The following is a 27,697-nucleotide window of genomic DNA, read 5'->3' as shown; positions in this document are numbered from 1 at the left end:
TTCGTAATGCTTTCCTCAGATACCGGTCAGTAATCCGAGAAGCTTGAAAGATATAGTATTTTATATATCTGTTCTTCATTTTCTTCTACCTGTTTCACCGAATGCCCTGACACTTCACCTATTTTCCAACACCAGAAGATCCGTCGTGTAGACCCTCGGTTTCTCCCTCGGTTTATTAAGTTCCTCATATCTGAACAAAGTAAGCCGATGCCCAGCTAGGGCATTCGCAGGATTTACCAATTGTATGTGGCCGAGTTGCTTAGGTGTTGATATAGCATGTTAAACCCTTTACAGAGAGGTCTAAATGGCGTTTGGATACCCAAACCGATACCACTAAAGTGAAATCTGTATTATAGCAAAGCGACAATAAGGAACACTCAGTGACCGTTTCACAAAACGTGGCATCATCCCCAACGTGATCAAGATTCACAACCCCACTCCAAAAAAATTCCTGTGTTAGAGTAACTCCGTCTCTAGGTGAGCTACTTCATTACCGTATGTCCGGCTAATCAATGGCATTCCTGCGCGTCCTTTGATTAGCCCGGACCTTTTCCTGTTCGGATTGTAGACTATTTTAGCGGGGAATCATGGAAAAATCTTCTAGTCACTTCCTATTTCCGGTCACTCATATATGTGTCTATCGCGTGTATACTTACTATTTAAAAGGTTGGGTCTAGCCAACCATATGCAGAAAATACAAAGGCCTATATAGCCTTTACGACCGGAGGGTTTCTTCAGGTTCATACGGTGGAAGGTCGTGCTCATCCATCGTCGAACCCCCCTCTCCTAAGTCAAAATCAGTAGGGCTGGGTGGATTTCCCAAGTCAAAATCAGCGGGGTTCGGTGAATTTTTACTCTGTCTTTTGGGCATTGAAGCCTCCAGGGAAGTACCATTCGCGTTGCCGGTGGTGTCACTTCCGAGCGTATCCAACTCAATGTAGTATTGGTCGGCGTTATCCATCAACGGTCCGTGGAAGTTCTTCTTTCCCCAGACATAGTACGAGATGAGAATGCATACAAACATCACCACAATCACCACAATGCTGTAGTTCATTGAACGCCCCGTGATTGGAAGTCTGGTTGGCATGCACAACACAAAAAATGACAAGACTATCCAGCAAAGCGACATGTAGTTGACAAAGAATCCCAAGATTGACTTCAACCGGAATGGAGCCCCCTTGACCTTCTTGCGCTTGTTGATCACCAAGGCAAGGATGGGGATACCGTTGGCAATCGACAAGGAAATGACAGCCGAGCCCATAAATGCGTTGAAAGCAGAGGACGAAATGAGTGAAAGTAGTCCAAACACGATTGGGACCGCCATTGAAAGGTAGATGGCGTTCTTGGGCACGGTGGCCTCGTCTGGTGTAGGCTCGGTGCCTTCTCCACTTCTGAGTATACCGTTATCCTTCGCCACGTGGACCCAGTACTCCTGGAATGGGAGACCGTTGTCACGAGCAAAGGCGTAGGTGCATCTGGACGCGGTAGTGATGCAACCGATACCGGCAAAAAGCGACGTGCCGACCAACAACACCACAAACATGATGGAGATGAGAAGCGACTTTGTGGAAAGCTTGAAGATGAGGTCGATGGGGTATAAGTCGTTAGGAGAGCTCTTTTGGAGGACCGTGAGTTCAGGAAGGATGGCCAAGATGGGAATGATGAAAATGAGCCCGGTGATGCCAGCAATGATAACGGCATACACCAAGCCCCGGGGAATGTCGCTTTTGGGGTTTTCCACCTCCTCGGCCATGGCAGGGATCATACCGTAACCCTGAAGGGTAAAGGATGCCGGCTGGAGGCCGATGAGGAACGAGAGCACGGGGTGGTAGCCTCCGGAGAGTGAGTTGTCAAAGTTGGTGAGAATGTGCATCAAATCATTGAAGGAGGTGGAAAATACCAAGAGAAGCACATCGATGATAAGCACTGTGTAGATCGTCCAGTGGATGCACGCCTTGCTGATAAAGTCCAACTTTCTGGAGAGCTTTAAGTTGACGATACCACACACGATCACCACCACGTAGTACACAAGAAGGGTTATCAACGGATTTTTCTTATGGTACACTTCGCTGCCCATCCCTAAGATTGACAACACAAACTGCGCACCGCAGAAAATGTAGCTGACGGTCAACGTCCACATGCCCAAAAGGAGGAACCAGCCGCTGAACCACGAGGCGGCAAGGGAGTACCGTGGGCTTGCGAGCAAAGCGCTGAAGTGGTAGATACCACCGGAGGTGGGGAACTTGGAAGATATTTCCGCAAGTGACAAGCATACAAAGAGGGAAAATACCGAAACCACAACCCACCCGTACAACATAGTCACACTACCCCCGTTGATGACACTGATGTGGATAGTTGAGGACACCCCGAAGGGTACATCCATAAGCGCAAAGCTGAGTCCGATAATAGAGGTGACCGTGAGCTTTCGATTCAACTCTTGTTTGTAGTTGAAGTGTTCCACCTGGTCTGGCACGTTGTCGTCCTCGAACTCGAGTATGGCAGGTAAGGCGAAGTGGTGGGTGGAGCTTGTGGACGCACGAGCATCCGCCGCTGGTTGGTACGCACCCAGGGTTTCAGTCATTAGGCGTTATGGCTGAAAATTGGAAACTTCTGGACTAGTCCGAAATTTCCGATATGCCTGAAGGTTGAGAACTACTCTCCTCCGTAACGGATGTGCCAAGAGCACCCCTTCCCAATTTGCCTGAGCCGCAGACTCGCGTACCGGATCGCTAAAAAAAATTATTTCATTTTTTTCAACAGCTTTTCCACCATAACACAATCACAATGTCTTTTGTTTTGGGTGACACCGTAAAGCAGGATGCTGAAAGATCTGTCAAAGCGCTTCTTTCACATGTGCAAAGCGAACAAGCCAGCAGGGCCGTGCCCATCTACCTCATGCTCAACACGGCAGAACCCTTGACCAGGCAATCCGATCACACACCCCGCATCATTCCGTTGAGAAATAGGCTATCCAAGCTCTCCGAAGAACGAGTCTTGCTTATTACAAAGGACCCATCCACTCCATACCGTGATGCCTTGACCAAGAAGGGCTCCGCCATTGCCGATGACGAGCTCATCAAAGAGATTGTGACCCTCAAAAAGTTGAAATCCATTGCCAGAGACTACAGAAAGTTGACCAAACTCTTCAACGAGTACGATCTCATTGTGGCCGACCACCGTGTCTATAAATTCTTGCCCAACATCTTGGGAGCCAAATTCTATCTCAAGAACAAGAAGTTGCCGTTTATGGTCCAGATGGCCAAGCCAGACCCGGAAGCAAAGCTTGTCAAGGGCAAGAAGTCGCCAAAGTTGAAGGATGAGAGATGCCACCCAGAGTATGTCAAGTCACAGTTGAAGTCTATTGCAAAAAATACCTACTTCGTTCCCTCTTCCGGTGACTGTATCTCCATCAAGGTTGGATTTTCCGACTGGGAATGCGGCAAGTTGTTGGAGAATATTAATGACGTTGTGACCTTCTTAACCCACGGTAAGTTCAGACCGATAGGTGGGGTCATCCCCATGGACAAATTGAAAGGTGTCAACGTCAAAACCAGCACCAGCATGGCGATGCCTGTGTATAAGAAGGCCGACAAAACCACGCAGAGTATTGACGAGAACTATGACGAGTTCAACTTTTAGTATTAGAGTTTCAGGGGACAGGGTGTTATGTATAATAGAATCCAATGGTTTAGGGGTATAGTAGGAACTGTCTTAAGATGGCTTTAAACTGTATAACGTTTTAGCAGTGGTCCAGAAGTGCTCTTGGTTATGTACCCTTGCTACAAGTTGTCTTCGTCATTTTTTTTATATGAAGAAGTTGTAGCTGTCTTTCCTAATTCAAATACCACTTGTGAATTCCAATTGATGTATCTGAAACAGGGTTGGGCTCAGTATGGGTTACATCACCAGGGTGTCCGTGATGCAACAAATACTGAGAACTGTGTGATGTTGAGGCTCCAGCTAACTGTCCCCAATCTCATTGGCGTTCACGGTTCTACTAAATTCTAATAGACTCGATAAAGTAGTAGAATCTCTCCTTTCGACCATATATTTAGCTGTATACCTAAACAAGTGTGGGGCTTGCCTTAACATGTATGGTTCTTTGGTGACGAAGGCTGGTCTCAGTTTGCTATCAGTATAAGAGGGGAACTGCAAGCTGTCTAACCCCACTGATGTAACAGCAACACCTTATAACTAACATAATCCAAAATGAAGCTTAGAGGCTGTTGAATGTTAAATCCGTATAGATGCTTCTCGAATTGTTGTTATAGCACTAAGAGCAGTGTTACAGTTTGCAAGCAGCGGATCAAAACGCACCAGATTGCCGCCATGGTGTATTATGCATATGGGCCGAAGCCGCAGAAACTGCAGCTTTTCTTAGCATTTAAACATAAGCGCATCACGAGAATTGGTTAGTCCACACTTCTGCTGTGTGTTTTGGCTGTCATGTGTCTTTCCCTGCTGCTAAAATTTTGAGTCTCGCTCCATCCACACGCCAAGCTGTTTTCAAATTTATACTTTAACGACGCAACAACAGTTAATACTATCCCCTTGATACGATACCAATACTACAATCTGCATATTGACCACTAAAGGTCTCAGTCCAATACACGATGAACACGGAGCCTATGTTAACCACCTTGCTGAGCACGCGCATCGCCACAACCCCATTCCTTGACGACATTATGGACGAAACTAAAGGTCCCCAAGTGAGTATGACTGTCGATACTACCACTACTGACGAAAATATAGAACCCGTAGGATTGGAGGGGTCGGCCGACGATAGAAACATGATTGACTACGAGCCCCTCGCAGCTCTGGGACCGCTCCCGGACGATGATCAAGACGAGCAGATAGACGATGCATCGCAAGTTGATCCCGTGGAACCATTGGACCTCGGAGATGTCGAGATGGGTGACGAAATCTTGGTAACCGTTGAGGATTCTGTGGCCGCCAACGAGCCAGACTTCGAAGAGATGGAATTTTCCGAGGACGAGATACTTGAGGGTGTACAGGAAAACATCACCGAGCCCACTCAAGCTGAAACGGTAGAAAAGTCAGACACGGAGCCTATTCTTGATCTCATTGCCGAACCATTACCAGAACCCCAAGCCAATGACGTTGGGGAGATTCTTGAATCTGCCGGCACTAGGCAAGATAACTTCGAGTTAGCAGCCGAGGGCTACGAAGAGAATGTTCAGTTATACCAGGAGTCAGAGGACGTAACTGAAGAGGCCTACGAAACGGGAGAAGCCGCAGATGCGGAGGCCCCTGACACGGAGGAACAATCTGAGGAAGCGCTAGAGGCAGAGATCTGGAGACTTGAACAAGAGCTCGAGCAGGAAGAGCGGAGACAAAGCATTCATAGTGCTGATGAGTCGGAAGTCTCTCTGGACGATATTCAAGAAGATCACGGTCTAGAATCCTCGGTTCCAATCACCTTGCAAACGAACGACACCGAGTATCAGCTAATGCCGCACAGTTCCAGAGGTGACAGCAGCCACTTGCCCATATTGATGGAAGATGCGTCTGCCTGTCGTCTCTCACTTGAGGGCCTCTTTGTTGCCCTTAGAGAAGTGTTCCGCGTGAACGGATCCGCATTCAAAGTGGATGAAGAATTAGTGCTTGAGTTTCACGAATTGAACTTGTTTGTCAATGAGGACCACGTATACGCCCGTGACTTGACTTTAAACGACATTGTGTACATCTTCCAGGGATTGAAGCAAAACTCGCACAAGAATGGCCAAGAATGCCCCTCCTCTCTCACTCTTATCCTCCACTCTCAGGCCAGATTTATCACCGGGTTTAACGCGTTGACTGAACTAGTCGGTCAGGGTAAGGGTTTTGCGGATATGGGTACGTTTCCCGGAGATAACGAAGCCAGGCAAGTTGAGGTTGCAGTTGTCACTATTGAAGATCCAAAGATGGATCCATTCGAAGATGAATTGGATGGAGCTGCATTGAAAGATGGTGTGAACAAGGACGAGGAGGAGGCTACGGTAGCCGAAGGCCAGTTTGAAGGAGCTTCAGCTGTCAAGGGGTCTAAACCAGCACCGGAAGATACGAGTCGTGCAAACCTGTCTGATGAAACCCACATTATCCAAACTGTCACCGAGCACGTACTTGCCGGTTCCGTCGCTAATATCTCTGAAAACTCCCAGCTTGAAACCAAAAAGCGGTCAATTCCTGATCAAGCTGGCGACGACACGGAGAATGGATCGGAAAATGCGACAAAGAAGACCAAAAGAGATGAATAATCCACCACCTGTTACGTATGGGTGTGTTCGTAATTACCACATCGTTTTCAAAACAAAAATACAAAATGTCTCAGAAAATACTCTAGCAAACGGTACTTTTTCTTTATAAAGATACGTATATATCCATTTCTTGTCAGATATTTATATCGACCTAATACAATCCAGCGTATATAATGTTTCTCTTTGTCCGGTCATGCAGTTCCGAGCTGGTGTAAAAGCCCGGGAAAACACGTGCGCTATGGTGTGAACACGCCTTCCTGCAAGTTACCCGTCGTCCCCGGGCCCGGAGTAGAAGCATTTTAAAGAAGTGAGCACTGTGATTCATCACCAGATGGGCAGAGCCTTTCACGTTAAGAAAAAAACTTACCGTAAACATGAGACCTTCTAACGTGTTGTCCAAGTACACCCAGTTGATCAAGTTCGGGAAGCCAACTGCCCCAAGTGAGTTGACTTTGAAGAGCCCACGCATATAGCCGAGGGTGGCAGAACAAGAGTCCCAGTACTAACAATGTTTGTTTCTAGAACACATCAACCACGCTCCACAGCCACACCCATGTGCTCCAAACGGCGTCTTGCCGTCTGGTAGCTCTGCTTCCTCGGGTGCCACTAGTGCTTTCTACGCTTCCTCCACCTTGCCTCCAGCCGGCCATTTCTTTTCCAGAGCAGAATTGCCACAGAGGTTTAGATACCCAGTCATTGAAGAGTCTGAAATCGACGATATCAACTCTGGTGGTGCCGAAATTTTGGCCTAAGCCAACGGACTCGGCGATGCATTATTTCGCATGCCATGATTGGTCCGCTGGCCGGGTGTCCAAAGCTCAAAGAATCGATCCAGAACGGCACCTGTGCGGATATCTCTTCCTATTTTGTACTTAGAATTTTATATATGACTAATGCTATGCATATCGCGATAGAATAAGCAGTATCTTGTGAGTAGCACGGAGATCGAGGTTAGGGATAGACATATGCCAGAGGGCAATGCTACACGCCCCACTATCGTCCCCCAACTATTAACATGGACCAGCGGACCTCACTCTGGCTATACATTTTGTTACCCGATAATTATATCAGAAGTGCCGATATTATCCTGAATGTCAATTAAACCCCGTATTAAAGACACTCAGACTATTCGACTAGCGTGGCCCCCTGCTTACGTCAGCGACTTTTTCTTACGTCGCCACTTGGCTATCACAGAAGAAAAGGCATCAGGATGGCGTTTATCAGAAGACAGTTCGCCCCATACAAGTACAGTTTTTGTTTCAGTAACAATTCCAATCCAAGCCAATAATACATAAACATGAATCACGATCCATTTAAGTGGGGTAGACCTAGTGATGATGCCTACGGTAACTACAATTATAACATTGCCAACGCAAAGCAACGCGATGACATGGTTAACTTGGCTCAATTCCCAAAGATGAACACCCAGCAGCCAATTGTCACAGGTACCTCCGTTATTTCGATCAAGTTCAACGAAGGTGTCATGCTTGCTGCTGACCACATGGGTATGTATTCCCTCCCCCCGTCCCGCCCATCCGTGGGTGGCGTAGTAGCAATTACTAACAACTATAGGTGCTTACGGCTCGTTGTTAAGGTTCACGGACATTGAGAGAATTATCCAGGTTGGCGAAGCCTGGGTGGGTATCTCCGGTGATATCTCTGATATGCAAAAGATCGAAAGATTGTTAGATGACTTAGAGTGAGTTTATTTCTGAGCGAGTCGCTAAGACCGATTACTAACACATCTCTAGGATCTCTGAGGGCTACGACTGTAGTGGACACGAATTGAAGGCGCCACACATCCATGAATACCTCTCCAGAGTCTTTTATAACAGAAGATCCAAAATGGACCCACTATGGAACTCGGTCATCGTCGGCGGCTTCGACGAACAGGACAAGCCGTTCTTGGCGTATGTGGACTTATTAGGTGTTACCTACTCTGCCCCTACCTTAGCCTCCGGTTTTGGTGCACATTTGGCCATCCCCTTGTTGAGAAAGGCGATTCAAAACGACGGTGACGAAGAAAAGTTGACCGAGGAGCAGGCCAGAGAGGTCATGGTCAACTGTATGAAGGTGTTGTTCTACAGAGACGCAAGATCTATGGACAAGTACACACTTGTGACCATCAAGAAGAGCGGTGCCAAGGTTGAGAGTGACTTGAAAGTGGAAAACATGCAATGGGGGTTTGCCAAGGATATCAAGGGTTACGGCAGTGCCCAGGTCTAGAGTGCGTAATGTCTGTTGATGCGTTTATATGTAAGATTTCCGAGAATGAGGTGTAGTGTATACTGGGGATCAGTCGTGGAGCATTTTATTTGAATACTGTTTAAACTACCAATACATCACGAACGTGAGAAGCCTAGCTGCAAAATAATTACCCACTGGAAGTAACTCCGGGCGCCAAACCCCTAATGGGCGTTGTTGGTGTATGACGGACTCGTGTTGATACGGTACCAAGGCAAGGTAACTCCTCATGACAGTCAAAAGGTGGTCTACACCATGCCCTCACGGGGGAAGTGGCTATGTATCGGTTTTTTTTCTTTCTCTCTCTACAAATAAAATGAGATCTGACCTAATCCAAGGTTATGTAACAGCACCTTATAGCTAATGCTACAAAGTACACGGCCTGCTATTAATCCGTAAATAAACCAAAATTTCAGCCCTTCCGTCTGGTATATTTTAGTGCACTACGCTTACGTACAGATTGCCGAAAAGTACGGAGAGTAGTCCTTATTTCATGTCGGAGCCCTCTACGGTGTTACATTAGCGAATGTACAGATTGAAATTTTGTAGTAGTCGCTCATGTCCGGCTTCTTTTCGCACTCCCCCAAAGATTATCTGACACGTCCCGTCACCCCCTTTCTTTTTCGACATTCAAACTAGGAGTATCGGTACAGCCTTATATTTTAATATTCTAACTCCAATCTTAGTCCCTGGCCCTTCTACTAAACCCTCTGAAAGCGCGATATTTATCTGTATCAGGAAGGCTTCTAGAAGTGGGGGTGGCACGTGGCTGCATACACGAGTATCTAAATCTCGCGCGGCAGCCCGTTCCCCCTCTTCGTGACTATCTGCTTAGCCTAGCCATTCGCGCAGCGACGTCCGACATCGAACTTCCCTGCGCCAAACAAAGTTTGGGCTCTAAAAAGATCCTTGAGGGAAGTTTTCTACGAAAAAAGAAATAAAAGCCACTTCGATAACCTTAGCATTGTTTGCGCAGCAGACACTACATCTGCATTGCTCGGCTACCGTTTCGCTTAATAGGAGATTACGTTCCACTCGAGTCCTGACTATACTGCTTCATCTTAACCCAGCATAGATTACATCGTTAGCCTCACCAGATTCTGATTTTGCACCGACGCCGATCCCACCCGCCAATAGCTTTTATGTCATCTTTTGAAGTGACAGTCTTGGGTGCCTCCGGAGGCCCCATCGACGGAAAGACCTGCGCGTTGCTTGTCAAACCAGCTTCCCTTTCCTATGCGGAAATCTTGGCGACAAATGATTGCGAGAGCGTGGTTGCCATTGACGCTGGGACCAGCTTGTCGGGTATTGGCGAGGCCATCATGCACCACCAGCGGTTGCAGCCGAAGACGCTGAAAGACATGCCGTTCAGTGACTTCTATCTCCAAAACTCGCCACAGACCAACCTCCTATTGGACTTTTACCGCGACTCACTACCGCTCAAGCAGTATATTAACGTGCCCACTACAACACCTTTTCAGGAACTCTGCGAGCTTGCACCGCTCGAGTACGCAGCTCTGCTCTTGCGCTTGCTTTCGTGCTACTGTGTCACCCACCCGCATCTTGATCACGTAGCTGGCCTCGTGATCAACTCCCCGGTCTTCTGCGACTACGGAATTCCCCGCAAGCGGATCCACGGCTTGCGTCAGACCACCGAAGCGCTCCAGAAACACTGCTTCAACGGGGTAATCTGGCCGGACCTCGCACGAGACTTCCTCTCCATGAGCGTAATGGAGCCCGAAAAGTGGTACCCGCTAAACCTGCACTACTCCGTGCTTCCCTACGAGCTAGCCCACGGGAAAACAAACGGAGACAAGGATGTTTATACCAGCACCGCGTTTCTCCTCAAGGACACCACCGACAGTTATTTATTGGTCTTTGGCGATTGCGAGTCCGACGTGCACAGTGATCATCCGCGCAACTTCGCCGTGTGGACCGGCGTTGCGCCGTTGATTCGCGACGGGAAGTTGAAGTCGATCATCATCGAATGTTCCACCCCCAGTATGGCCGCTTGTATCAACTTGTACGGTCATTTGTCACCCGACTTCCTTATCCAGGAGCTTCTCACCTTGGAGCGATGTGTCCGCCAGGTCGAGCCCGGATGCAATCAGCCCTTGATGGGGTTAAATATATTGATCTACCATGTCAAAGAGCTGTTCACTTCGAGCGACCCCAGAAGAAAGATCTTGTCCGAGCTAGAGGCTTTGAATAAAAGGTACAACATGGGGATTGTTTTTTCTGTGGCATTCCCCGGGGTCACCTACTTACTATAAGGAGCTGATAATATAGAGTCTGTGGTGTATCTAGTAGGTAATAGTAGATACTGTCAGCTAACTAAAAGTGAATACTTTTTATCTGCGATATCTACATGAGAAGGGTAGTCGGTGGCCTTATATACTGAGGCGGGTACTATGTCAGGGTGTCCGCCTATCGGAGGTAAGAAGATAATGGACTTTGACTTCTGTCTAGTTAAATGGCACCTTTGCTACAGATTCACTGTGTATTGGGTATCTGGCGTAGACGTATAGGGAGTAGCATGCAAGGCGGAAGCGTGCGGGGTGATGAAGTGAAGATAAATGGTTGGTAAAGAAACCAGTGGTATCATTGTCGGGGATTCTGCGTCGCATAAAAGGCTGTAAGCCCCCAACCATAGTTGAAGCACTCGAATAATCCTTCAATTCTGTTGAGGTCCCGTGAGACGACGAATATGGGCTGTAGAAGCAAAGCACAGCCATAGTATTTATTAAAAAACGCGACAAAGCATGAACAATCCCCGATAGCTATAGGGTTAGATATTTAGCACGCTTGTTATCTAGATATAGCGGAATATAATGGTACCGATACAAACGCAGAACTATATCCGCTCTAAAACTGGAGTTCGAAACTTATAATCCACCCATTAGGGACCTGGAGAATACATAGTCACTAAGCCTCGATTGGAATGACTCTTATAATACAACTTAGATCATCAATACCATATGGTAAGCAGAATATTTATGAAAAGAGCAATACTATGATACTTCTAATGGTAATAATATGCGTATTACAGCTCAAGCACATTATATTTAATCAGTCAAAGCATAGAATAAGCGCCATGGTCCTTTGTATACTGCGAAACGTCAACACTATCCCGCCATTCAAGAAGGGCCGGAAAGTGAGGATTGTGACACGGTACGCACTAACATTAAGGTTTAACGCAAAATCTATTGTGCAATGTCCTTAGTTATGGATTTGGATATCATTCACCGGCCTGTGCATACGATGTACTATAGGATACCTAAACTATATGGAATCTAACGTTAGACTGCGGATCGTCACCGGCCTTTTACGACATTACTCTGAAAAGGTGATAGCACAAGGCTACTGCTTCTTGGTATGGATCAGCGAATATGTATTTTCCAAAAACTAAACATTAATCTTTTTTCCGTCCTATCTTCTCTGCACTCAACCATAACCTCAGCTATTCCTGGCACTTCGTGCCAATTCCTGGGGTGCCATTCTGACTAAACGTAAATTATCTATAAAAAAAACTACACGACGTAGAAAGCCTCGGCGGCGATGTTGCTTTCCAAGTCAAATGGCAAGGACTCCTCGTCCGCGTCGGCACGCACAATGTCTTGCACCGCGACACGGCCGAAACAGCCGTCCATTTCGACGTTGAACGCAAGCTCCATTGGGAACAACTCGTCATCATCAGCGGCCTCAATGGTGAACTCGAACGCACCCTGCGGGTCTTCCGGGGTTATTTCCGTGAGGCTGAACAGCACACCGTTCTCGCTAACGTCATAGGCCAAGCCATCATGCTCGGTGCGCAACTTGACATTGTGGGTCGCGAGCGGTACAACAAACGCAATGTCGCGCAACACGCCCTGGAACCCGCCGTTCAACTCGTACTCAAGCGTCACATCGATAGCGCCGCTAACCTCGCTCGGCGCCAACCAGCATGACACGGTCAACGGGAGGAGCGTGGCGTCGTCGGCCTTGCCCACGGCACGCCATCTCAACACACCTAACGCCTGGTCGTTCGCCGGGAACGGCTTGGTCGTGTCCTTCAATGCAATCACGCCGGAACCCGTGAAAGCGGCGCGGTCCACGTTCGGATGCGTCTTGTATTGCACACCATGCGCCGCGCCGTCCGCGCGAAGAACGAGACGCGAGTGCGCCAACGCTGCATCGCAAATGCGCAACTGCAAGTCCCCCTTGGCTTCGGAGTTGACAACAGACCCGTCACGTGTAATCTGCGCAGACACCTTTTCATTAATTGTCACGAGAATCCCGTTGTTGTGTGATTTGGCAGGCACCGGCGAGTCCTGGACGGGGGCTGGAGCCTGCGCTGGGGCTGGCTGTGCGACCTCAAGCAACGGCTGCGCAAACTCGGACACCGGTTTGGTCTTCTTGCCCAACTGCAAACCCTTACCGCGTGGGGCATGCGGTTTGGCGAGCGAAGAGGAAGGAGCTTGGCTATATGTCAGTGGCGGTGGGGTGTATTGCGGCGCCTGGTACGTGCTGTAGGTGTTGTTAGCAGCCGCGCCGAACTGTGCATGCTCATTACGACGTGCCAATTCCTTGCGCTGAATCTCCTTGGCGCGGCGTTTGCGCTCCTCGGTCGCCTCCAACTCCTTGTTGCGCTCAATAATCTCCTGGATCTTCTCCTCGTGGGAGTCCATCTCCAAGAACGTCCGCACCTGTGAGAGCGAAAGGTTCTCCTTGTGACCGAGCGTGACGAGCTCGTCAAACGCGCTCAAGATCTCAAACGCGTTCTCAAAGATCTCACGCTCGTCGATCTGTCTTACGAGCGCTGCCACCGTCTGCGCAAAGAGATGCAACGTCTCGATGTCTTGCAAGATATTCGACAGGCGCGTGGTGATGAGCACAATGTACAACTCCTCCATCGGCTGGTACACATATCTGACGTTGCCGTCCTCGACCGTGGTGTGTTGGCTGTTCGACGCCGACAACAAGCCCGGGAACGCCAGCAACATCGCCGTCACACGGTCCTTGCTGAGGTCGCGGAACTGTCTGGATAAAATCGCCTTGCCGCCACGGGTACAGATAGATGCAGCTAAAATGGACATGGTTTATGATTGAATTGGGAAGAGTGGGAGGAGAGCAGGTTGTTTGAAATGTCTTAAGACGTGTTCTTTCGCTGAGGTGGGCGGCACGTGACGAAAATCAAAGGAACCTCCATACAGCGTAGAGCCTGGGATTTCGGACAAAGCAATATGATTGAATGGAGGGTGAAAAGTAGCCTAGTGGCATTTAACATTAAACGGTAAATAACTAGCGATAGAGTTCTATTATACTACGATGCATTGGTGTATAGTCTCCTATATATCACCGGCTATCGTTTACTGGTCTTGCTTTGTCTCTTGTACCACAATCGCTCTACTGTGTGTCACACACGCCGTTTACTAACCTCTATCCTTGTCCAGGCTTCTATCTATATTCTCTTATATCTCATCCGGTTACCGTTTACTATCACCTTTCCTTAACAAGTTGCTAAAAGTTTGTTGTCATCCGGATATTGCTTCATACGGCAAAGACGCATGTCGGCGTGCCGGAAGGGGGCTCCCCGTTTTGCATACGATTCGATCCAGACACATTTACTTTTACTTACGTCAGTCCAGAGTCTTTTCTGTAGTTATATTATTATTTAAACTGCCTAGTGGAGTCCTGACATCACTCCGTATGCTTTTTTTTACAAGGTCATTTAATTAACAGTATGGTTTACTGAGCTCTGTTTTTGAGGAGCGTGATGACCTGAATCATCCATGCCGCGCCAAACCAATTGCACAAATATACTCAAGGGCCGATTATTGAAATTTATCATCATAATTCACGCATTTTTTATAATCGATAGTTAATAATCTCATAGTGGTTCAGAGTGTGGAAAGGCAACGGAGAAGGGGAGTTAAGTAAACCTAAAGAAATCTGAATCTCAGGTATAGGGTAAAGCACTCTCACTTTAAATGCTTATATAGATTTGAGGCTGCTATTGAAGCAAAACGGTAGTATAGTTTCTGGAACGGCTATTCTGAAGGTCAGATTTTGAATCGAGTTGTATGTTTACAATCCCAATATCGAAGACTAAGTAATAGAGTTCCAATAGGAGGGACAGTAGCATGTTTTTTTTACTAAACGAAGCTCCATAACAAGCACTAACGCTCACAACACGCTCATTTCGCGACTTTTGCTCTATAGTCTCCAGGCAACGTGTTAAATACATGTACGGCTAGATCTAAGCTCATAAGTCTTCTGCCACGGACACTCCTCCTCAAACCCATTGAAATATCCATCGCTGTTAAATACACCAATAGGCAAGATGAAACTAAAAAATGCCTCCAGCCAGATTCGAACTGACGATCTCCTCATTACTAGTGAGGTGCCTTACCAACTTGGCCATAGAGGCAAGCTCTGAAAAAGAAGAATTCTAGCTAATCTGTGGCCATAGCAATTAGCCGTTGATCGACAATCGCAAAAAGAAACCTGCTCTAAAGATGTATATAGAAGAAACTCAACGAATCTTTTAACCTCTACCCCTGGTCTAGGAAGCTAGCATATGCGGCTACATTTCCGTATAGACATAGTTTATATTTGCATGCGTCCCCAGACCGGTAACTATCAACGATCTAGAAATTAATCATAAAGTGAGATGAGTGAAGACACAAAATACAATCAAAAAGAAACCAAAACCAAAGAATAAAGAATCATATTAAACATAATGAGATGGGATCAAGCAGGAACTAGACCGCCCGGGCTAACCGTGTACTGTCTGGTGTAGTGCTCTGGGATGCGCGCAGCCTTGTTAACACTGGAATTAATGTCTCTGCTAGAAAATCTAGCTGAGCTACCACTTCTGGGGGACTGGTAGTCGCCCCTTATAGCGGAGCCCTTGGAGAACAAAGACACCAGTGATGGCGACGAACCAAACTTGTTGAAGTTGATATTCTGGATGAAGTCAATGTAGTTGGGTGTGATTGTGGCACAAACCACCGGCTTCCCGGCCCATTGCTCGTCAACGGGTAACAAGTTTAAGCAACGTGCCTTGTTTCTCACCGTCTTGTAGTGTGGATAGAACTTCTTCAACGGTCTCCACTTGATATCGGAATTCCAGTTGGTGCCACGACGGTCCCCGTCGTCTTCGTAGAAGTTGTTGAACATAAACGGATGGAGATGGGTGGAGGAAGGTGAGTTGGTGACTGGTGCAGAGGCAACTTCCACCATCCCCGAGGCTCCTTCGTTGGTTTCGTCTTCATCATCTGACTCGGCAATATCGTGAATATCGTCGATGTCCTCTTCGTCCATGTCGTCAAGATTCTCGTTTTCGAACAGCAGTTCTTGATACTCGTCGTTCTGTTGGCGCTCCTGCTCGTCCTGCTCTTCCACACTACTCCGGTTAAGCAGTAATCTCTCATTCTCATTTGAAGATGACTGCGGGGTCAACTCGGTGGTAGCTGTATGCGGGGCATTGCTAGACATGATGTCGGTGATGGAGGAGTGGGCAGAGGAACTGATTCGGGAGTGGGTCGCACTTCCACGCGTGCTGTAACCTCTGTCCTGCGGGGCAGGAGACGAAGCAACAGAGGACGGAGAGGAGGCCGTGCGATCTTTGGACCTGCTAAACGACATCCTGCTAAACAACTTGTTCTTGAGCGGATTATTGATGGACAAGGTATGCAAGGAGCTCGCGCTGTTGCCTCGCTTGAAGAACCGCTCGTTCAAGCTCCTTCGTATCAACTCGGTGTCGGAGTAGGACCTGTTTCTGTTCCCGGTGCCGGAGTTGGTTCCGCCGCGGCGGTCCCGTCTTCTCCGCCTGGGAACGGTGCGGTACTTGGGCATCTCGCGAAGGGCCAAGTCCAACGACACGTCACGGGCATTTGACATGGCGGTGTGACAATCAATCATGTCTTCCAACGCCTTAAAGTGGAACAAAAACTGCTCCGTCTCGGCCCGCACACGCATGCAGTTCTTGCGCTTGGTGAAGTCGTTGGCGGAGCCGACCACTGCGTGCTGCAACGAGTAGGAGCGGAGCAAGTTAGACGGCACCAACACCTTGAAGTTCTGGCAGTACATCATAAACTGTAAGTCTTCGTCGGTGGTATAGCGGCTGGTGTAGTCCTGCAAGTCGCCGCGCTCGCCAAAGATTTTAGTTGAGTCGTATTTGAAGTGCTTCACCTGGTCGACCAAGCCGTAGATATTGAGCTGAGTGTTGTTGATCTCCACGATGCAGTCCTTCCAGCTTCTGCTGGTGGACGGCTCGTACGGAGAAATCCACTCCACCTTGCGCTCTGTCCGAAAGAGTTTGTACACTGAAGGTATATAGCACGGCAAGGCTTCGCTGCCTTCGGTGTGGCGCGGAAAGATGCAGAACTTTGGAATACCGCCCGGCGGTAAATCGTTGTAAGAGGGCGGAGCTGCCGGCACTGGGTCAATCACGTTGAACACATCGTAAAGAGCGTCTTCGTCGGTGGTGTAGAACGACGCCATAGACGTGTGGGAGGGCGTGCGTTCCATCGCCGGCGTGGAGGGGCTACCCGGGTTGCGTAAATCCCAGCTGCTGGAGGCTACGCTGGAGGCCTGGGACAGTATGTGCGAGCGAACTGGAGGTTTGAGCGAGGCAGAAGAGCCCCCAAAGTTCAAAAGCTGGCTGCTTTTCTTTTTGAGCAAGCTTCTGGTGGAGTGGCTCTTCTGCTCCTGCACCGCCAAGTAGTTCGTGCACGGCTGGGGGTTCAGCGGCACCTGGAGCGAGGCGTCTACCTTTAAGTGCGACAAGCTTTTGTCTACTTTGATTCTGTTCAAAAACATGGATGCAACGGGGCGGGGAAAGACGGTGTCTGCTGTGGGAACAGGACCTGTCGTGGAAAAAGCCAGAGAGTAGGGGGTATTGAAGCAGTCAGTGCTATTATTTGGTTAAACTAGATGACCTGGGTTCATGAAAGAGCCAAATCAAGAATGGGGCTATGAGGGGTGAGCTTCCGCGGGATCGAAGGATGAAAGGGGGCGTGGCACTTATCGATGGAGAATCAAAGGAAACACACAAAAAATGGTATTAGTTGTGTTGCTTTATCGTCCTTTCGGTGTTAGGTTTGGAGCTGATGGAGAAAGAAAGGCGAAGTAGTCTGTCGTTTGAAACTGAACTTTTGTGCAGCCATCATATCCAGGCTGCAGCAGATTTGGGTTCTTAAGCAATGCTCGCGGGCGGGTGCGATTATGGTGCGGAAGTCAAATTTATGCGCCGGATTGCGCATATCTAATGTGCACTCCCGGTAAAAGAAACGTTCGCAGAATTTACACAGTTTGGAGAGGCTGCTCATGAAATAAAATCGAATAACCTGCACTTGATTCCCAGCCAAAAAGGCCTAGCTATTACCACGTGTGTCAGGACTAGCATCACCATGTCGTAGTAACTGGATGAATGATCAGAACATAGCAAATTAAAACTGAAGAAAGCACGCGATAAAATCAAAACACCTAAGGGCCCATGGCACCTGCTGTGTATTTGTCTGAAGAGCAGCTGAGATTCTGCCGCGTTTCATGCAAAATGCTGCAGACTGATCATCCGTGCCGAATGCCCCGAGCCGACGTGCGAGCGCATTACTCTGCGGCCGAAGTTCGGAGCACTTTAAAATTTCCGCATCAGGCGGCATCCTCATTATAAACAACTTGTATCGGCAAATCTCCTGCACAAGTAAGCCTTCCTAGTCTACCAACCGGGGCCTTTCCCCCTCCCAGGTGCTATCATACTACGGCGTTTTGTAATTTACAAAAGTCGTCGCCTCATCTTAGCAGGCTTATCCCGAATAGGCCCTATATGAGGACCAACTACTTCACCTGTAGAATTCACCACATAAAGTCCTGCGGTAGAATGTAGCAGTCAGTATGCCCCTAGGAGTACCAGTATGGTCTGGCCGGTTTGACTGAGGGGTAGCTAAATCCTCTGACGCAGCGGTGATAGGCGATTGCATATTTACGCGGGGTAATTCCTCATGCTGCACCTGTCTACATGCGCCACAAGCCACATTATGTGGCTTAAAAGCCTCTGGTCATGCTGCGGATGGTATCACATCCACGGTTCCTCCAAATGCCTTTTGGTATTTACTGGTAAGTTCCGGTTCGACCATATATATGCTTTATATATTCACTACCGCTTTAAAAAACTAAAAAGTATGCGGCGATGGTTGTGGAGGCATTCTGGTCCACCCGTGTCCAAAGTTGACGGTACGAGTCCCAAAGTCCCGGAGCAATCTGTGATTAAGGGTGCGGGGTACAGGTACAAGCGTTTATCTGTAGTATGCCAAGGTTGCCCGTAGACTCTCTTTCGCCTATCTCCGCTTCGTACGCAGACTATTTTTATTCCTCCGAAAGGTTAGCTTTAAGCATAAGTCACTATATATATGGCGTGAGACGATGGGGGTTATTTACTATATGGAGCTTTAGGTTGCTGTATAGGAGGTAGACTAAACCAAAGGACTGGGCTGGATGCTAGACGTAGAAGGCTCAAATAAAAGAGGGAGGACATGAGAGGGAACTCGTTCGAAAAAAAAAGTACGGTAATGAGCTGTACGCTAAAGGCATATTTACGTATGGTGTGTACAACATGTGTACCGATATTTTAATACTTATAGGTCCGTATCATCGGCCCTGACTTAACTCAAATCCAAGAGTGACTATCTGTGGTACATCTCTACCTAATGGGTGGGATGTCTACTTTAGTAGTAGTATACTGGTTAGCCTTATAATGTATATAGGATAGAGGAGGGATCGATCTCATTATATAGGGTATCGATCCCTACCACACGACTACACGCTTACCACAGCTATCCTTACAGCGTATAAGGACCTTTTCGCCCTCTTGCTTATAAAGTAAACAGTATTCTCTCTTAGCTGTGTTCACTCCTAAGTATACCTCATTCTGGTTGATTAACCCTGTGGAACTAAACAGTTGTCGCATACTCTTTATTGCGTGTTTTGGGATGAAAAATACATATTAAAGATTAAGCTAAAGAAGTAAAGTGGAAGCCATAGACACTTCGATGTGTAAGATTTAAGGGGGGCGGCGAATCGCGTTCTATGACTGTTTGAACCATGCAAAAGGTTTGCTTTTTTCTTGGACCTAGAGAAGGAAGGCATACTTCGACCTAGCTCTGAAGTGAGGGCCGTATTTGTAGAACAAGAATGGAACCGGAACCAAGACAAGTGCAACACAGCCCAACAAAGTACCGGCCCAGTTAATACCCATACTCTTGAACATCTGAGTAGCAAAAAGCGGGAAGACGGCACCGAAGGTAGATCTCAAGAAAGTATTACCAGCCAAGGCCGAGGCAGCGAAAATCAAGTAACAGTCAACCAAGTAGTTTATGCAAGGCAAGAAAATAGAGATCAAACCGAAGCCGATTGGAGCACCACCGATGGTTGGCACGATCCAGTGAACCTTATCGGGGTAGTTACCAGCCCAACACAACCAGAAAATACCACCTGCAAAGACAATAGAACCAACCATCATTGGAGGCAATCTCTCTTCTGGAATTGGCTTACCACCATTGGCTGCCAAGGTTGCCTTGAATCTTTGTTCCCACCACATGCACATAAGACCACCGATAAACATACCGATCAACATACCAACGTACGGTAATTCAGCCTCACCAGCACCGAAGCCGTATCCACCCGCAAAGATCAATGGATAAGCTGTCAAGAACAAGTACAATAACCCGTAGATGAAGGCATTGTAGATCGAGATAAACAACAAAATTGGCTCGGTGAACAACATGATCAACGGACGGGTAATGTTTTTCTCGGCCAACTCCTTAAAGGAGATAGTAAACTCCTCGTGTGGAGCATGAATCCCCCAGTTTCCGGTTCTTCTTCTCAAAACCCGGGCCTTTTGGACAAGAATTAACGGATGATGGGTTTCTTCCAAGAAGAATACAATACCGAGCAAAGAAAGGATACCCACCAAGCCAGTAATGTAACATGTCCACCTCCAGCCCATGTGGGAATTTTTCATGATGAAACCACCTATGACTGGCGCCAATAACGGACCACCAAACACAGTCATGGAAAACAAGTTCATAGCAGTACCTCTGAACTCGGCGTTGAACATATCGGCTAAGGCCGCGGGCACAACAACCATTGGAGCAGCACCAATGAAACCAGCAAAGAATCTACAGATCATAATAGTCTGGATATCCCTGGCGGTACCGACAGCAAAGTTGAAACAAACGAAACCAAAGCACGAAGGGATCAAGACAATCTTTCTACCATACAACTCAGACAATGGGGCCCAGATAATCGGGCCAGAGGCGAAACCCAAAACGTAAAGCGAGGTTGATAAGGTGGCAGTTACCTCACCAATGTGGAATTTTCGAGAAATAACCTCAGTGGCAGTTGAAAACATAGCGGAACCGAAGGTGATACTGACAGTAGCAAGAGCTATGGTCAGACTGTACAAAACCTTCGTCCTGGTTGGCCAATTATGCGGGTGGGTAGGGTCATTTGGACCGTCAAAGGCAACAGCATAAGGAGCTCTGTCGCCGACGGGCTTAGGATATGGCTTACCGTTACCCATAGCTGGCAAAGGACCCTCATCCGCCAAAGCAGCTTCTTCGATGCCTTGGGAACCGGTCAAGGCTCTTGACATCATTCTGGAAGCCTCGTCATTAGACTCGATACGGTCCATATCGTCACCGGAAAAACGGCCCTTTTCAGGATCACCCACAAAAGCAACTGGGTCTTTGTCCATGACGCGGTCGATGGCGGTATCGTTGGCCATTATATCCGAAGTTGTGATGGGGTTTTGGGGAGAGTTCTTGTAACTATCATTTGATGACAGGCCGATACTTTCATGATCCGGCATTTTGTGTGCAAAGGGTATATATTAGCTTTATATCTGGGTATATGGTAGGTAGAAAGAACCAAGGGTAAGTAATATAGCGGAGATGAAAAGAAGGGAGGTATCGGAAATTAAAATAGACAAGTGAGGGAACAGGTTTATATATATGTTGGTAACATTGACTGAGTCTTTTTTTTTTTCTTTTTTGAGGTCTAAGCAAAGGGGATAAGAATTTTGGCCGAAACTAACATGAAAACGTGAAATTTCCCCCAAACACAGCAATAAAAACACTATGTGCATGGTTCATGCGGCTTATGCCCTTCTACCCATGCTGCCTTTAGCTAAAAGGGAGCCGCGCTTACAAATGTGCTGCAGGCATCCAAAGAGGCTGAACAAATATCTGCAGCTGCTGCCTAAAGCCGACATTTTACGGAAAGTAGCTGCATTTAGATTAGAGTTTCGCGAACTTCTGTCGCTTTAGTACGGCTTTAGGCATAGAGAGCGGCGTAGTATGGACGCACTTGAAGGAGATAAGCAAGGGTGTACTGGTTTCGGAAGAGGCTGTACCTTATATATACGTAGAACGTTGACGTACGGGTGCTCAGCTGTACTAGCCGCGTATGGGCCCGGGTTCCCGCGGAGTGGTACGCTAAACGTTAATCAGGGTCTTAATAATAATCTCACTGTCCTCGCTGATATCGTATTACTCAGACTCACGGAGAGTTATGGTATAATGGTTAAGACCTTGCTGTCTTGATCTACTTTTATAACACCTACGTAGTTGGGTTTACGCGAGAAGCAGCATTGGCGAAGCTGTGCCATTATTGTAGCTATATTTAAACATCCCTACGCCAAGACTGCCAGTTAATGTTTCATGGATTGCTGGCAGCAGCATTGATTTAGGTATTTAGATCTATCACCTGCCTGGTTTTTTGTCAATCACTAGATATGTTGATATCCAGAAACGGAACTAGAGGTTTTTGGACAGTTTTATATTTTGTTACATTCTATTTTTGTAAAAAGCCTGTGAGTGTTTGCTTGTTTTTAGTCGAGGAATTTCTAATCCTTATCCACAATCAGAATAACGCCTATGCAGCTGTTAATCTCGTGACGCTTTGAGGCATCGGTGGTAATGTGGATAGCTTATAGCTCAGAGTGCCATTAGTAATCAGCGTAAGGCTGGAATGAATACCACCAAAAAATCTATCCTAAATTGTATCAGCTCATGCGGTCTCAATCCTGTATCAACCCTCCTCTTATTCGACCTCACTTCGGATATAGATACGATACTGGTTGAAGAATTAGCTCCGATATCAAATGAAAGAGAAATAAAGCCTTGAAGTGGTTTCGGCTCGGTACCACACTTGCTTCGGAGTCGGAAATAGTTTTCCATTCCGGCTTATCGTTTTGTATTTCCTACGGGTCACGTGCGGTTGAAAATAATTTTCTCTCCGCCATACCTTAAATTTAATATCGCACGTGCTATATCCGAATTGTGCATTTGTAGGTCTTTTCGCGGGAAAATGGACTCACTTCGTGGTATTGAGCTCCAGACGTCAGAACGAACCCCCGTATCGGTCGACATACAATTCAACAGCCGTTCCCCCGTAATTTACTGTATTTAGACCGTTAAACATGTGTTATATTTTGAAGCTGAGCTTTTTTGACAGGCCGAATTCTCGGTGTGCATGTCGGCCAAGCTGGTCACATGACAGAATATTTTCTAGAAGATCGCTCTTAACCAACGCCGCACTTTGGCCCATAATGGTTAAAATTTCCTCGGATTCTTTGTCTGTCATTGGGAGGCCTTTGAGCCGTCGTATCTTCTAATTTGACCGTTTACTAAGCATAATACATCCCGGTTTGGTTCAGGGTGGAGTTAGAGGAGTAGTGGGGTCCCAAACGGCCTATATGCAGGGCATGTATAACGAAAAATCAAGGTGTAGACGCTCTCAATCTACCAAGGGTCTTTTCTGCCGATTGAAACATCTTCAGAGGCTCTTATCTACATCCAGCACAAATCCCTTGACATATTGTGTAACGAAAGAAGTCACACGCAGCATATAATCATGAATAATGCCCATATTCCACAAGTATCTGACTCAGTCGATAAGCTTGCCAAAGTCATCAATGAGAAGAACAAAATCTTGGATTTGTTGAAGAAAGAGTATGAAAGAAAGCTCCATGAAGTTGAGTACTATTCAGCCGTTTTGAAAGCTCAAATGCAGTCCCATGGTAAGGAGCTAGAACCCTCCTATGGAACGCAGGTAGATGGACAGTCCACTCGGACAGACTTGTTCGAAATCAGCAGATGTCTAGAGAGTCAAAAGTGCCAAAGCTGCGACCTGGAGATTTGGAACATATCTCATATCGATAAATTTCCATACTTATTAATCCCCAAAGTTGAGAGGATACCACCACTAGTTAAGGATGAGTCGGGCTTAGAGCTCGCTAACCAACTTGAGACACGACTCAAGCTCACACCATCCAATTCGCCACCGCTTCTAAATGGAGGCGTTCTACAACAATCCCCAAACCCAACGAATCCTAGATACTTGAAGAAGATGTCCAAGAAGACGTGTTCATATTGCAATTCAACTGGCCATTCAAGGGCCAAGTGTCCTATCAGATTATGCAACGGTTAACTAAGATACGAAGATGCTATAAATATTGTACTTGTGGAGTTGATTCATGGACTAAAGTCACACACAGGCTACCTCTCTTCTACGATGTACGCTGGGCTCGAATCTCACGGTAATATACATTGACAGAGACCCGCCTATGGACAAGATATGGAAGCACAAAAGTTGCATTCAGGTACAATACTATGTTAACGGCTTTTGATGCACCATACGAAATACTTCATGAATGGCTTGACGTTGAAATTCAACTGACTCTTAATCACGCATTAAGTGTTCAAGTGTACGTGCAATATTCGGTCCTTATTAGAAGTTCCTTAATCACTTGTTTCGTTTTCTAGAAGCAAGCATTCAGCTCTTGTGGTACCTAATCGTCATTTCCAAGTGGAGCACGAAGGTTTAGGCAAGCATCTCCAATTATTATATACAAATTTCACAGCACGTTATCTAGTTATCCTCCTTTCCAATATGTTACCCCCTTGGTGTATCACCGAATCTTCTCTCTGTAGCTAACACTGTGGCGGACATACCCCTGTGGCAATTCCGCGAGTAGCGACACCAATCTAATCCTTGGAGCATGTCATTTCCTCATCTTTAGAGATGGCTCTGGGTAGTTTATGATTAGGGTATGTTTTTCCGGTCTTGGTAAAAGCAGGTATATGTGGAGCGAAGTATCTTGATGAACGTGGAGGTACTTTCACAGGTGACGGATTCGATTAATTCTAAAGGATTGCGGATCTGTGCTTATAGCTGCTGAAATTCGCTTATGAGAAAACTAAAATTAAACGAAGGTGTATTTAAACGAACTGCAAAAGGAAGAAAATGAAAATATTAAAAAGCAATGTAACACATGTGTCAAGGTTATTCTGTCCATACCTACAGAAGGGTGTAGACACCACCAAAGTGAGGAGCGTTGAGAACAATCCCCATTAAGATACCAGCCACGAGCCCGGCGCATGGTAAAGTGACTAACCACCCCAAGTAACACCAGATAACCATTCTCCAGTTAACAGCCTTGAAGTCCTTGTTACACAAGCCAACAAAGACGGTAGCACCGACAGCACTCTGAGTGGTGGAGACTGGAATCCCCAATTGAGTAGCCATGACAGTGGTGATGGCGGCACCCAATTCAATGGCAAAGCCACGGGATGGGGATTGTAAAATCAACTTGTTACCCAAATTCTTCATGATTCTGTAACCGTAAGTCCAACAACCCAAAACCAAGGATCCGGCGGTGAAACACAAGACCCAAATTGGAACGTCGGCCTTAGAGCCCGCAGTGTTAGTTTTCCACACGGTGTAAACAGTAGATAACGGACCGGCGGCGTTGGCGATATCGTTAGAGCCGTGGGCGAAGGACATGGTGCAGGCGGTAATGGCTTGCAACAAGGAGAACAAGTGTTCCAATTTGTTGTCGTAAAACTTCGATCTGGAGTGCATACCAGCCAAGTCACCACTCAAGGCATCCTTTTCAGAAAGTTGGGAATTGATAATATCCTGGTCCCATCCGTGCTTGAGCATCAACCAACCCAAGTGACCCCATTGGCTTGGGCCCTGCTTGAACAAGTACCACCATAATTGGCGAGTAGACATCTTAGGCTCGGTGTCAAGTTTAGCAGGAGCATTCACGTTAGAGGTTTCACGAACAGCAAGGGAGTCCTCTTCGGTAAACTCAATGGCATTGCCTTCCTTCAAGCCATCTTCTTCACTGGTGCTAGCACCTGAAGTGGCAGCTTCGGTTGTTTCGGTGATACCACGACGGCCCTTATAGTAATCGATAACCAAGAGGTGGCCTTCTGGCATTGGTGGGATAGAATCGATGCTCTTGAAGTAGTAGATTGGACCTCTGAACACATCGTACCACTTCAAAGTCCAATCTTCGTGGATCAACTTTCTCTGCATAACAGGGAATACGAAGATCATATACAAAGTGGTGGCAACGGCACCAACTCCGAAGATGGATGAGATGATCGTTTGACCCGATAACTTGTTCAACTTCAAATTTGGAGCACCCTTCCAAACAATCAACATGGTCAAAATGCTGAAGGTCAAGTAAACGAGACATGGAGCAAACCATAAACCATTACGAACGGCATGCTTTCTTTCCAAGACACCAAACTTGGAGATCAAAAAGATAATGGAGGCAAAACCACCAGCGATACATGGAGCAATGAACCAGGAAGCAATGATCTGGGAAACACCGTTCCAACCCCAGTGGATGTTCTTCCCACCGATAGAAGCAATACCCGCACCAATAGAAGCACCAACGATAGAGTGTGTAGTGGAAACAGGCATACCGATGGAGGTAGCAATAGTCAACCAAGTAGAAGAACCGACTAAAGCACAAGCCATGGCTAACATCAAAACGGCTGGGTCTTCCTCAAACTTTTCGATATTCATGATCTTATTTCTAATCGTATCCGCAACTCTGCTACCAGCTAACACGGCACCCAAAAATTCGCAGATGGCGGCCAAAATCATCGCTTGCCAGTACTTCAAAGCTCTGGAGGAAACAGAGGAGGCAAAAGAGTTGGCAACATCATTGGCACCAATGTTCCAGGCATCCAAGAAGGCGAAAATCACCGCAATCGCGAAGATATAGTCAAATTGTTGTAATTGCATCCTTCAGAGTTCACTTGTTTATGTGTCAGTGATGGAAAGAGCTAAAACTGGGTAAGTGTTTCCTGTTAAGGTTTCTTAGGTTGTTGTTATCTTGAGATATTACTGGAAATAGATTTTTTGTATCGTGGATTTTTGTTTCATTTATACAATTACCGAGTGGCCCTCTATTTAGATACACTCGGAAAGCAAGCTGTCTTGCATGTTCGCCAAGAATTCATTAATTAATCTGCAAAACTTGGAAAGATATTAAGTTGTATGGTAATCCACTTCTAATAGTTGTTAATTAGAGCCCTACCATAGATCGTATGGTAGCCTTGGCAAACCGCGAATTACTCCTGTGCTGTTACCACATGTGAGGTTAGGCTAAGAAATTTGTTAGTGGCTGCCTTTTGAGAAGACTTGGCGTTTCGAGAAAACGTGGGCAGAAAAATACGGTCATATACATTCCACTCTAACCTTTGATTCCATGTCTATACCTCTGCTATTATGAGCTGGTTCGAAAATTTCGCCGCGTATGGCGGTAACCTTTTCACATTTATTGGTTCATGTTTTTACCGGTACGCTCGCGCGACCCAATAGACCCTTAGGTAGATTACGCCCTGCCCCGTCCCCGAAAAATAGTTTCAATTACAGTATAAACTTTATTTAGATTCTGACAAATGCTATATGTTTTCTCTGCAACAGCCTCTCCGGCGATTGTAGCGCACCGAACATATGCTGTACGGATAAACAAAAAGATCTACGTCACAACGCACCACCCATCACATCCCCACGAAGCTCTTTATCACCCTTCGGTGTTTTTCTGTAAGCTGTCCCTTTGTTTGGAAAATACAAACTGTAAATTAGTTATGTATAAGACCGAAAAAACGGGTAATAAAGAGCTTCGTGGAGGCCAGTTTTCCGCCAAGAGATTGGAGAATCCAGGTTTTAGGGCTGCGAAATTATAACGACGTGCATGTCCCTGGTCCAAGCCTGCGTTTAATTAATAGAGAAAACGTGCTCATAAAGCTCACGTGGCTCTCTTTAACCCACCGACGGATCCACAGCCCCCTCTACGTATATGTTTGTATCCTTGTTTCTTTGTTTTCCCTGGGGTACAAAGGCTT

General features: G+C 46.8%; 12 protein-coding genes and 1 non-coding gene across 13 annotated transcripts; 7 read left to right on the top strand and 6 right to left on the bottom strand.

The window, feature by feature from the left end:
- Positions 1-345: 345 nt before the first annotated feature.
- TPO5 (Tpo5p) lies at positions 346-2,666 on the bottom strand. Its single transcript, XM_019127401.1, has one exon. It carries the CDS (start codon positions 2,579-2,581, stop codon positions 716-718), a length of 1,866 nt encoding a protein of 621 aa, XP_018987712.1. The 5' UTR covers positions 2,582-2,666; the 3' UTR covers positions 346-715.
- A 118-nt stretch (positions 2,667-2,784) lies between these two features.
- BABINDRAFT_31408 (uncharacterized protein) lies at positions 2,785-3,639 on the top strand (the record flags this gene model as incomplete). The annotated part of the gene is made up of 1 exon (XM_019131544.1): positions 2,785-3,639. One exon carries the CDS (start codon positions 2,785-2,787, stop codon positions 3,637-3,639), a length of 855 nt encoding a protein of 284 aa, XP_018987711.1.
- A 949-nt stretch (positions 3,640-4,588) lies between these two features.
- BABINDRAFT_10828 (uncharacterized protein) lies at positions 4,589-6,427 on the top strand. Its single transcript, XM_019126796.1, has one exon. It carries the CDS (start codon positions 4,614-4,616, stop codon positions 6,255-6,257), a length of 1,644 nt encoding a protein of 547 aa, XP_018987710.1. The 5' UTR covers positions 4,589-4,613; the 3' UTR covers positions 6,258-6,427.
- A 179-nt stretch (positions 6,428-6,606) lies between these two features.
- BABINDRAFT_158988 (mitochondrial 37S ribosomal protein YMR31) lies at positions 6,607-7,194 on the top strand. The gene is made up of 2 exons (XM_019127400.1): positions 6,607-6,698; positions 6,780-7,194. Exons 1-2 carry the CDS (start codon positions 6,632-6,634, stop codon positions 7,007-7,009), a joined length of 297 nt encoding a protein of 98 aa, XP_018987709.1. The 5' UTR covers positions 6,607-6,631; the 3' UTR covers positions 7,010-7,194.
- A 701-nt stretch (positions 7,195-7,895) lies between these two features.
- On the top strand, positions 7,896-8,829 carry BABINDRAFT_158987 (proteasome core particle subunit beta 7). The gene is made up of 2 exons (XM_019127399.1): positions 7,896-7,956; positions 8,009-8,829. Exons 1-2 carry the CDS (start codon positions 7,922-7,924, stop codon positions 8,481-8,483), a joined length of 510 nt encoding a protein of 169 aa, XP_018987708.1. The 5' UTR covers positions 7,896-7,921; the 3' UTR covers positions 8,484-8,829.
- Positions 8,830-9,474: 645 nt separating this feature from the next.
- Positions 9,475-11,198, top strand: PDE1 (3',5'-cyclic-nucleotide phosphodiesterase PDE1). The gene has a single exon (XM_019127398.1). The coding sequence runs from the start codon at positions 9,644-9,646 to the stop codon at positions 10,772-10,774; it is 1,131 nt and encodes a 376-aa protein (XP_018987707.1). The 5' UTR covers positions 9,475-9,643; the 3' UTR covers positions 10,775-11,198.
- Positions 11,199-11,918: 720 nt separating this feature from the next.
- RET2 (coatomer subunit delta) lies at positions 11,919-13,407 on the bottom strand. The gene has a single exon (XM_019127397.1). The coding sequence runs from the start codon at positions 13,391-13,393 to the stop codon at positions 12,032-12,034; it is 1,362 nt and encodes a 453-aa protein (XP_018987706.1). The 5' UTR covers positions 13,394-13,407; the 3' UTR covers positions 11,919-12,031.
- A 1,430-nt stretch (positions 13,408-14,837) lies between these two features.
- BABINDRAFT_t12 lies at positions 14,838-14,910 on the bottom strand. Its single transcript has one exon. It is a non-coding gene; the product is annotated as a tRNA-Thr (tRNA).
- Positions 14,911-15,075: 165 nt separating this feature from the next.
- BABINDRAFT_158984 (uncharacterized protein) lies at positions 15,076-17,747 on the bottom strand. Its single transcript, XM_019127396.1, has one exon. The coding sequence runs from the start codon at positions 17,304-17,306 to the stop codon at positions 15,234-15,236; it is 2,073 nt and encodes a 690-aa protein (XP_018987705.1). The 5' UTR covers positions 17,307-17,747; the 3' UTR covers positions 15,076-15,233.
- Positions 17,748-19,445: 1,698 nt separating this feature from the next.
- On the bottom strand, positions 19,446-21,479 carry BABINDRAFT_158983 (uncharacterized protein). Its single transcript, XM_019127395.1, has one exon. It carries the CDS (start codon positions 21,352-21,354, stop codon positions 19,615-19,617), a length of 1,740 nt encoding a protein of 579 aa, XP_018987704.1. The 5' UTR covers positions 21,355-21,479; the 3' UTR covers positions 19,446-19,614.
- Positions 21,480-21,587: 108 nt separating this feature from the next.
- On the top strand, positions 21,588-21,945 carry BABINDRAFT_71173 (uncharacterized protein). Its single transcript, XM_019132566.1, has one exon. The coding sequence runs from the start codon at positions 21,623-21,625 to the stop codon at positions 21,809-21,811; it is 189 nt and encodes a 62-aa protein (XP_018987703.1). The 5' UTR covers positions 21,588-21,622; the 3' UTR covers positions 21,812-21,945.
- Positions 21,946-23,165: 1,220 nt separating this feature from the next.
- BABINDRAFT_158982 (uncharacterized protein) lies at positions 23,166-24,461 on the top strand. The gene has a single exon (XM_019127394.1). It carries the CDS (start codon positions 23,400-23,402, stop codon positions 23,973-23,975), a length of 576 nt encoding a protein of 191 aa, XP_018987702.1. The 5' UTR covers positions 23,166-23,399; the 3' UTR covers positions 23,976-24,461.
- A 355-nt stretch (positions 24,462-24,816) lies between these two features.
- PHO89 (Pho89p) lies at positions 24,817-26,591 on the bottom strand (the record flags this gene model as incomplete). Its single annotated transcript, XM_019132246.1, has 2 exons — positions 24,817-25,630; positions 25,691-26,591. 2 exons carry the CDS (start codon positions 26,589-26,591, stop codon positions 24,846-24,848), a joined length of 1,686 nt encoding a protein of 561 aa, XP_018987701.1. The 3' UTR covers positions 24,817-24,845.
- Between the last annotated feature and the right edge of the window lie 1,106 nt (positions 26,592-27,697).

The sequence above is a fragment of the Babjeviella inositovora genome (assembly GCF_001661335.1).
Source record: "Babjeviella inositovora NRRL Y-12698 unplaced genomic scaffold BABINscaffold_1, whole genome shotgun sequence".
NCBI lineage: Eukaryota > Fungi > Ascomycota > Pichiomycetes > Serinales > Babjeviella > Babjeviella inositovora.
Note: the sequence above shows the minus strand (reverse complement) of the source record. Positions and strands in the feature narration are given on the sequence as shown.

Bases quoted from the DNA above. Each gene is read 5' to 3' on its own strand.
- BABINDRAFT_158984 (XM_019127396.1), bottom strand. From the start codon at position 17,306: ATGTTTTTGAACAGAATCAAAGTAGACAAAAGCTTGTCGCACTTAAAG.
- TPO5 (XM_019127401.1), bottom strand. From the start codon at position 2,581: ATGACTGAAACCCTGGGTGCGTACCAACCAGCGGCGGATGCTCGTGCG.
- BABINDRAFT_158988 (XM_019127400.1), top strand. From the start codon at position 6,632: ATGAGACCTTCTAACGTGTTGTCCAAGTACACCCAGTTGATCAAGTTC. The intron at 6,699-6,779 runs GTGAGTTGACTT...GTTTGTTTCTAG, and splicing joins CGGGAAGCCAACTGCCCCAA to AACACATCAACCACGCTCCA.
- RET2 (XM_019127397.1), bottom strand. From the start codon at position 13,393: ATGGAGGAGTTGTACATTGTGCTCATCACCACGCGCCTGTCGAATATC.
- BABINDRAFT_158983 (XM_019127395.1), bottom strand. From the start codon at position 21,354: ATGCCGGATCATGAAAGTATCGGCCTGTCATCAAATGATAGTTACAAG.
- PDE1 (XM_019127398.1), top strand. From the start codon at position 9,644: ATGTCATCTTTTGAAGTGACAGTCTTGGGTGCCTCCGGAGGCCCCATC.
- BABINDRAFT_158987 (XM_019127399.1), top strand. From the start codon at position 7,922: ATGCAAAAGATCGAAAGATTGTTAGATGACTTAGA. The intron at 7,957-8,008 runs GTGAGTTTATTT...ACACATCTCTAG, and splicing joins AGATTGTTAGATGACTTAGA to GATCTCTGAGGGCTACGACT.
- BABINDRAFT_158982 (XM_019127394.1), top strand. From the start codon at position 23,400: ATGAATAATGCCCATATTCCACAAGTATCTGACTCAGTCGATAAGCTT.
- BABINDRAFT_10828 (XM_019126796.1), top strand. From the start codon at position 4,614: ATGAACACGGAGCCTATGTTAACCACCTTGCTGAGCACGCGCATCGCC.
- BABINDRAFT_71173 (XM_019132566.1), top strand. From the start codon at position 21,623: ATGTGCATGGTTCATGCGGCTTATGCCCTTCTACCCATGCTGCCTTTA.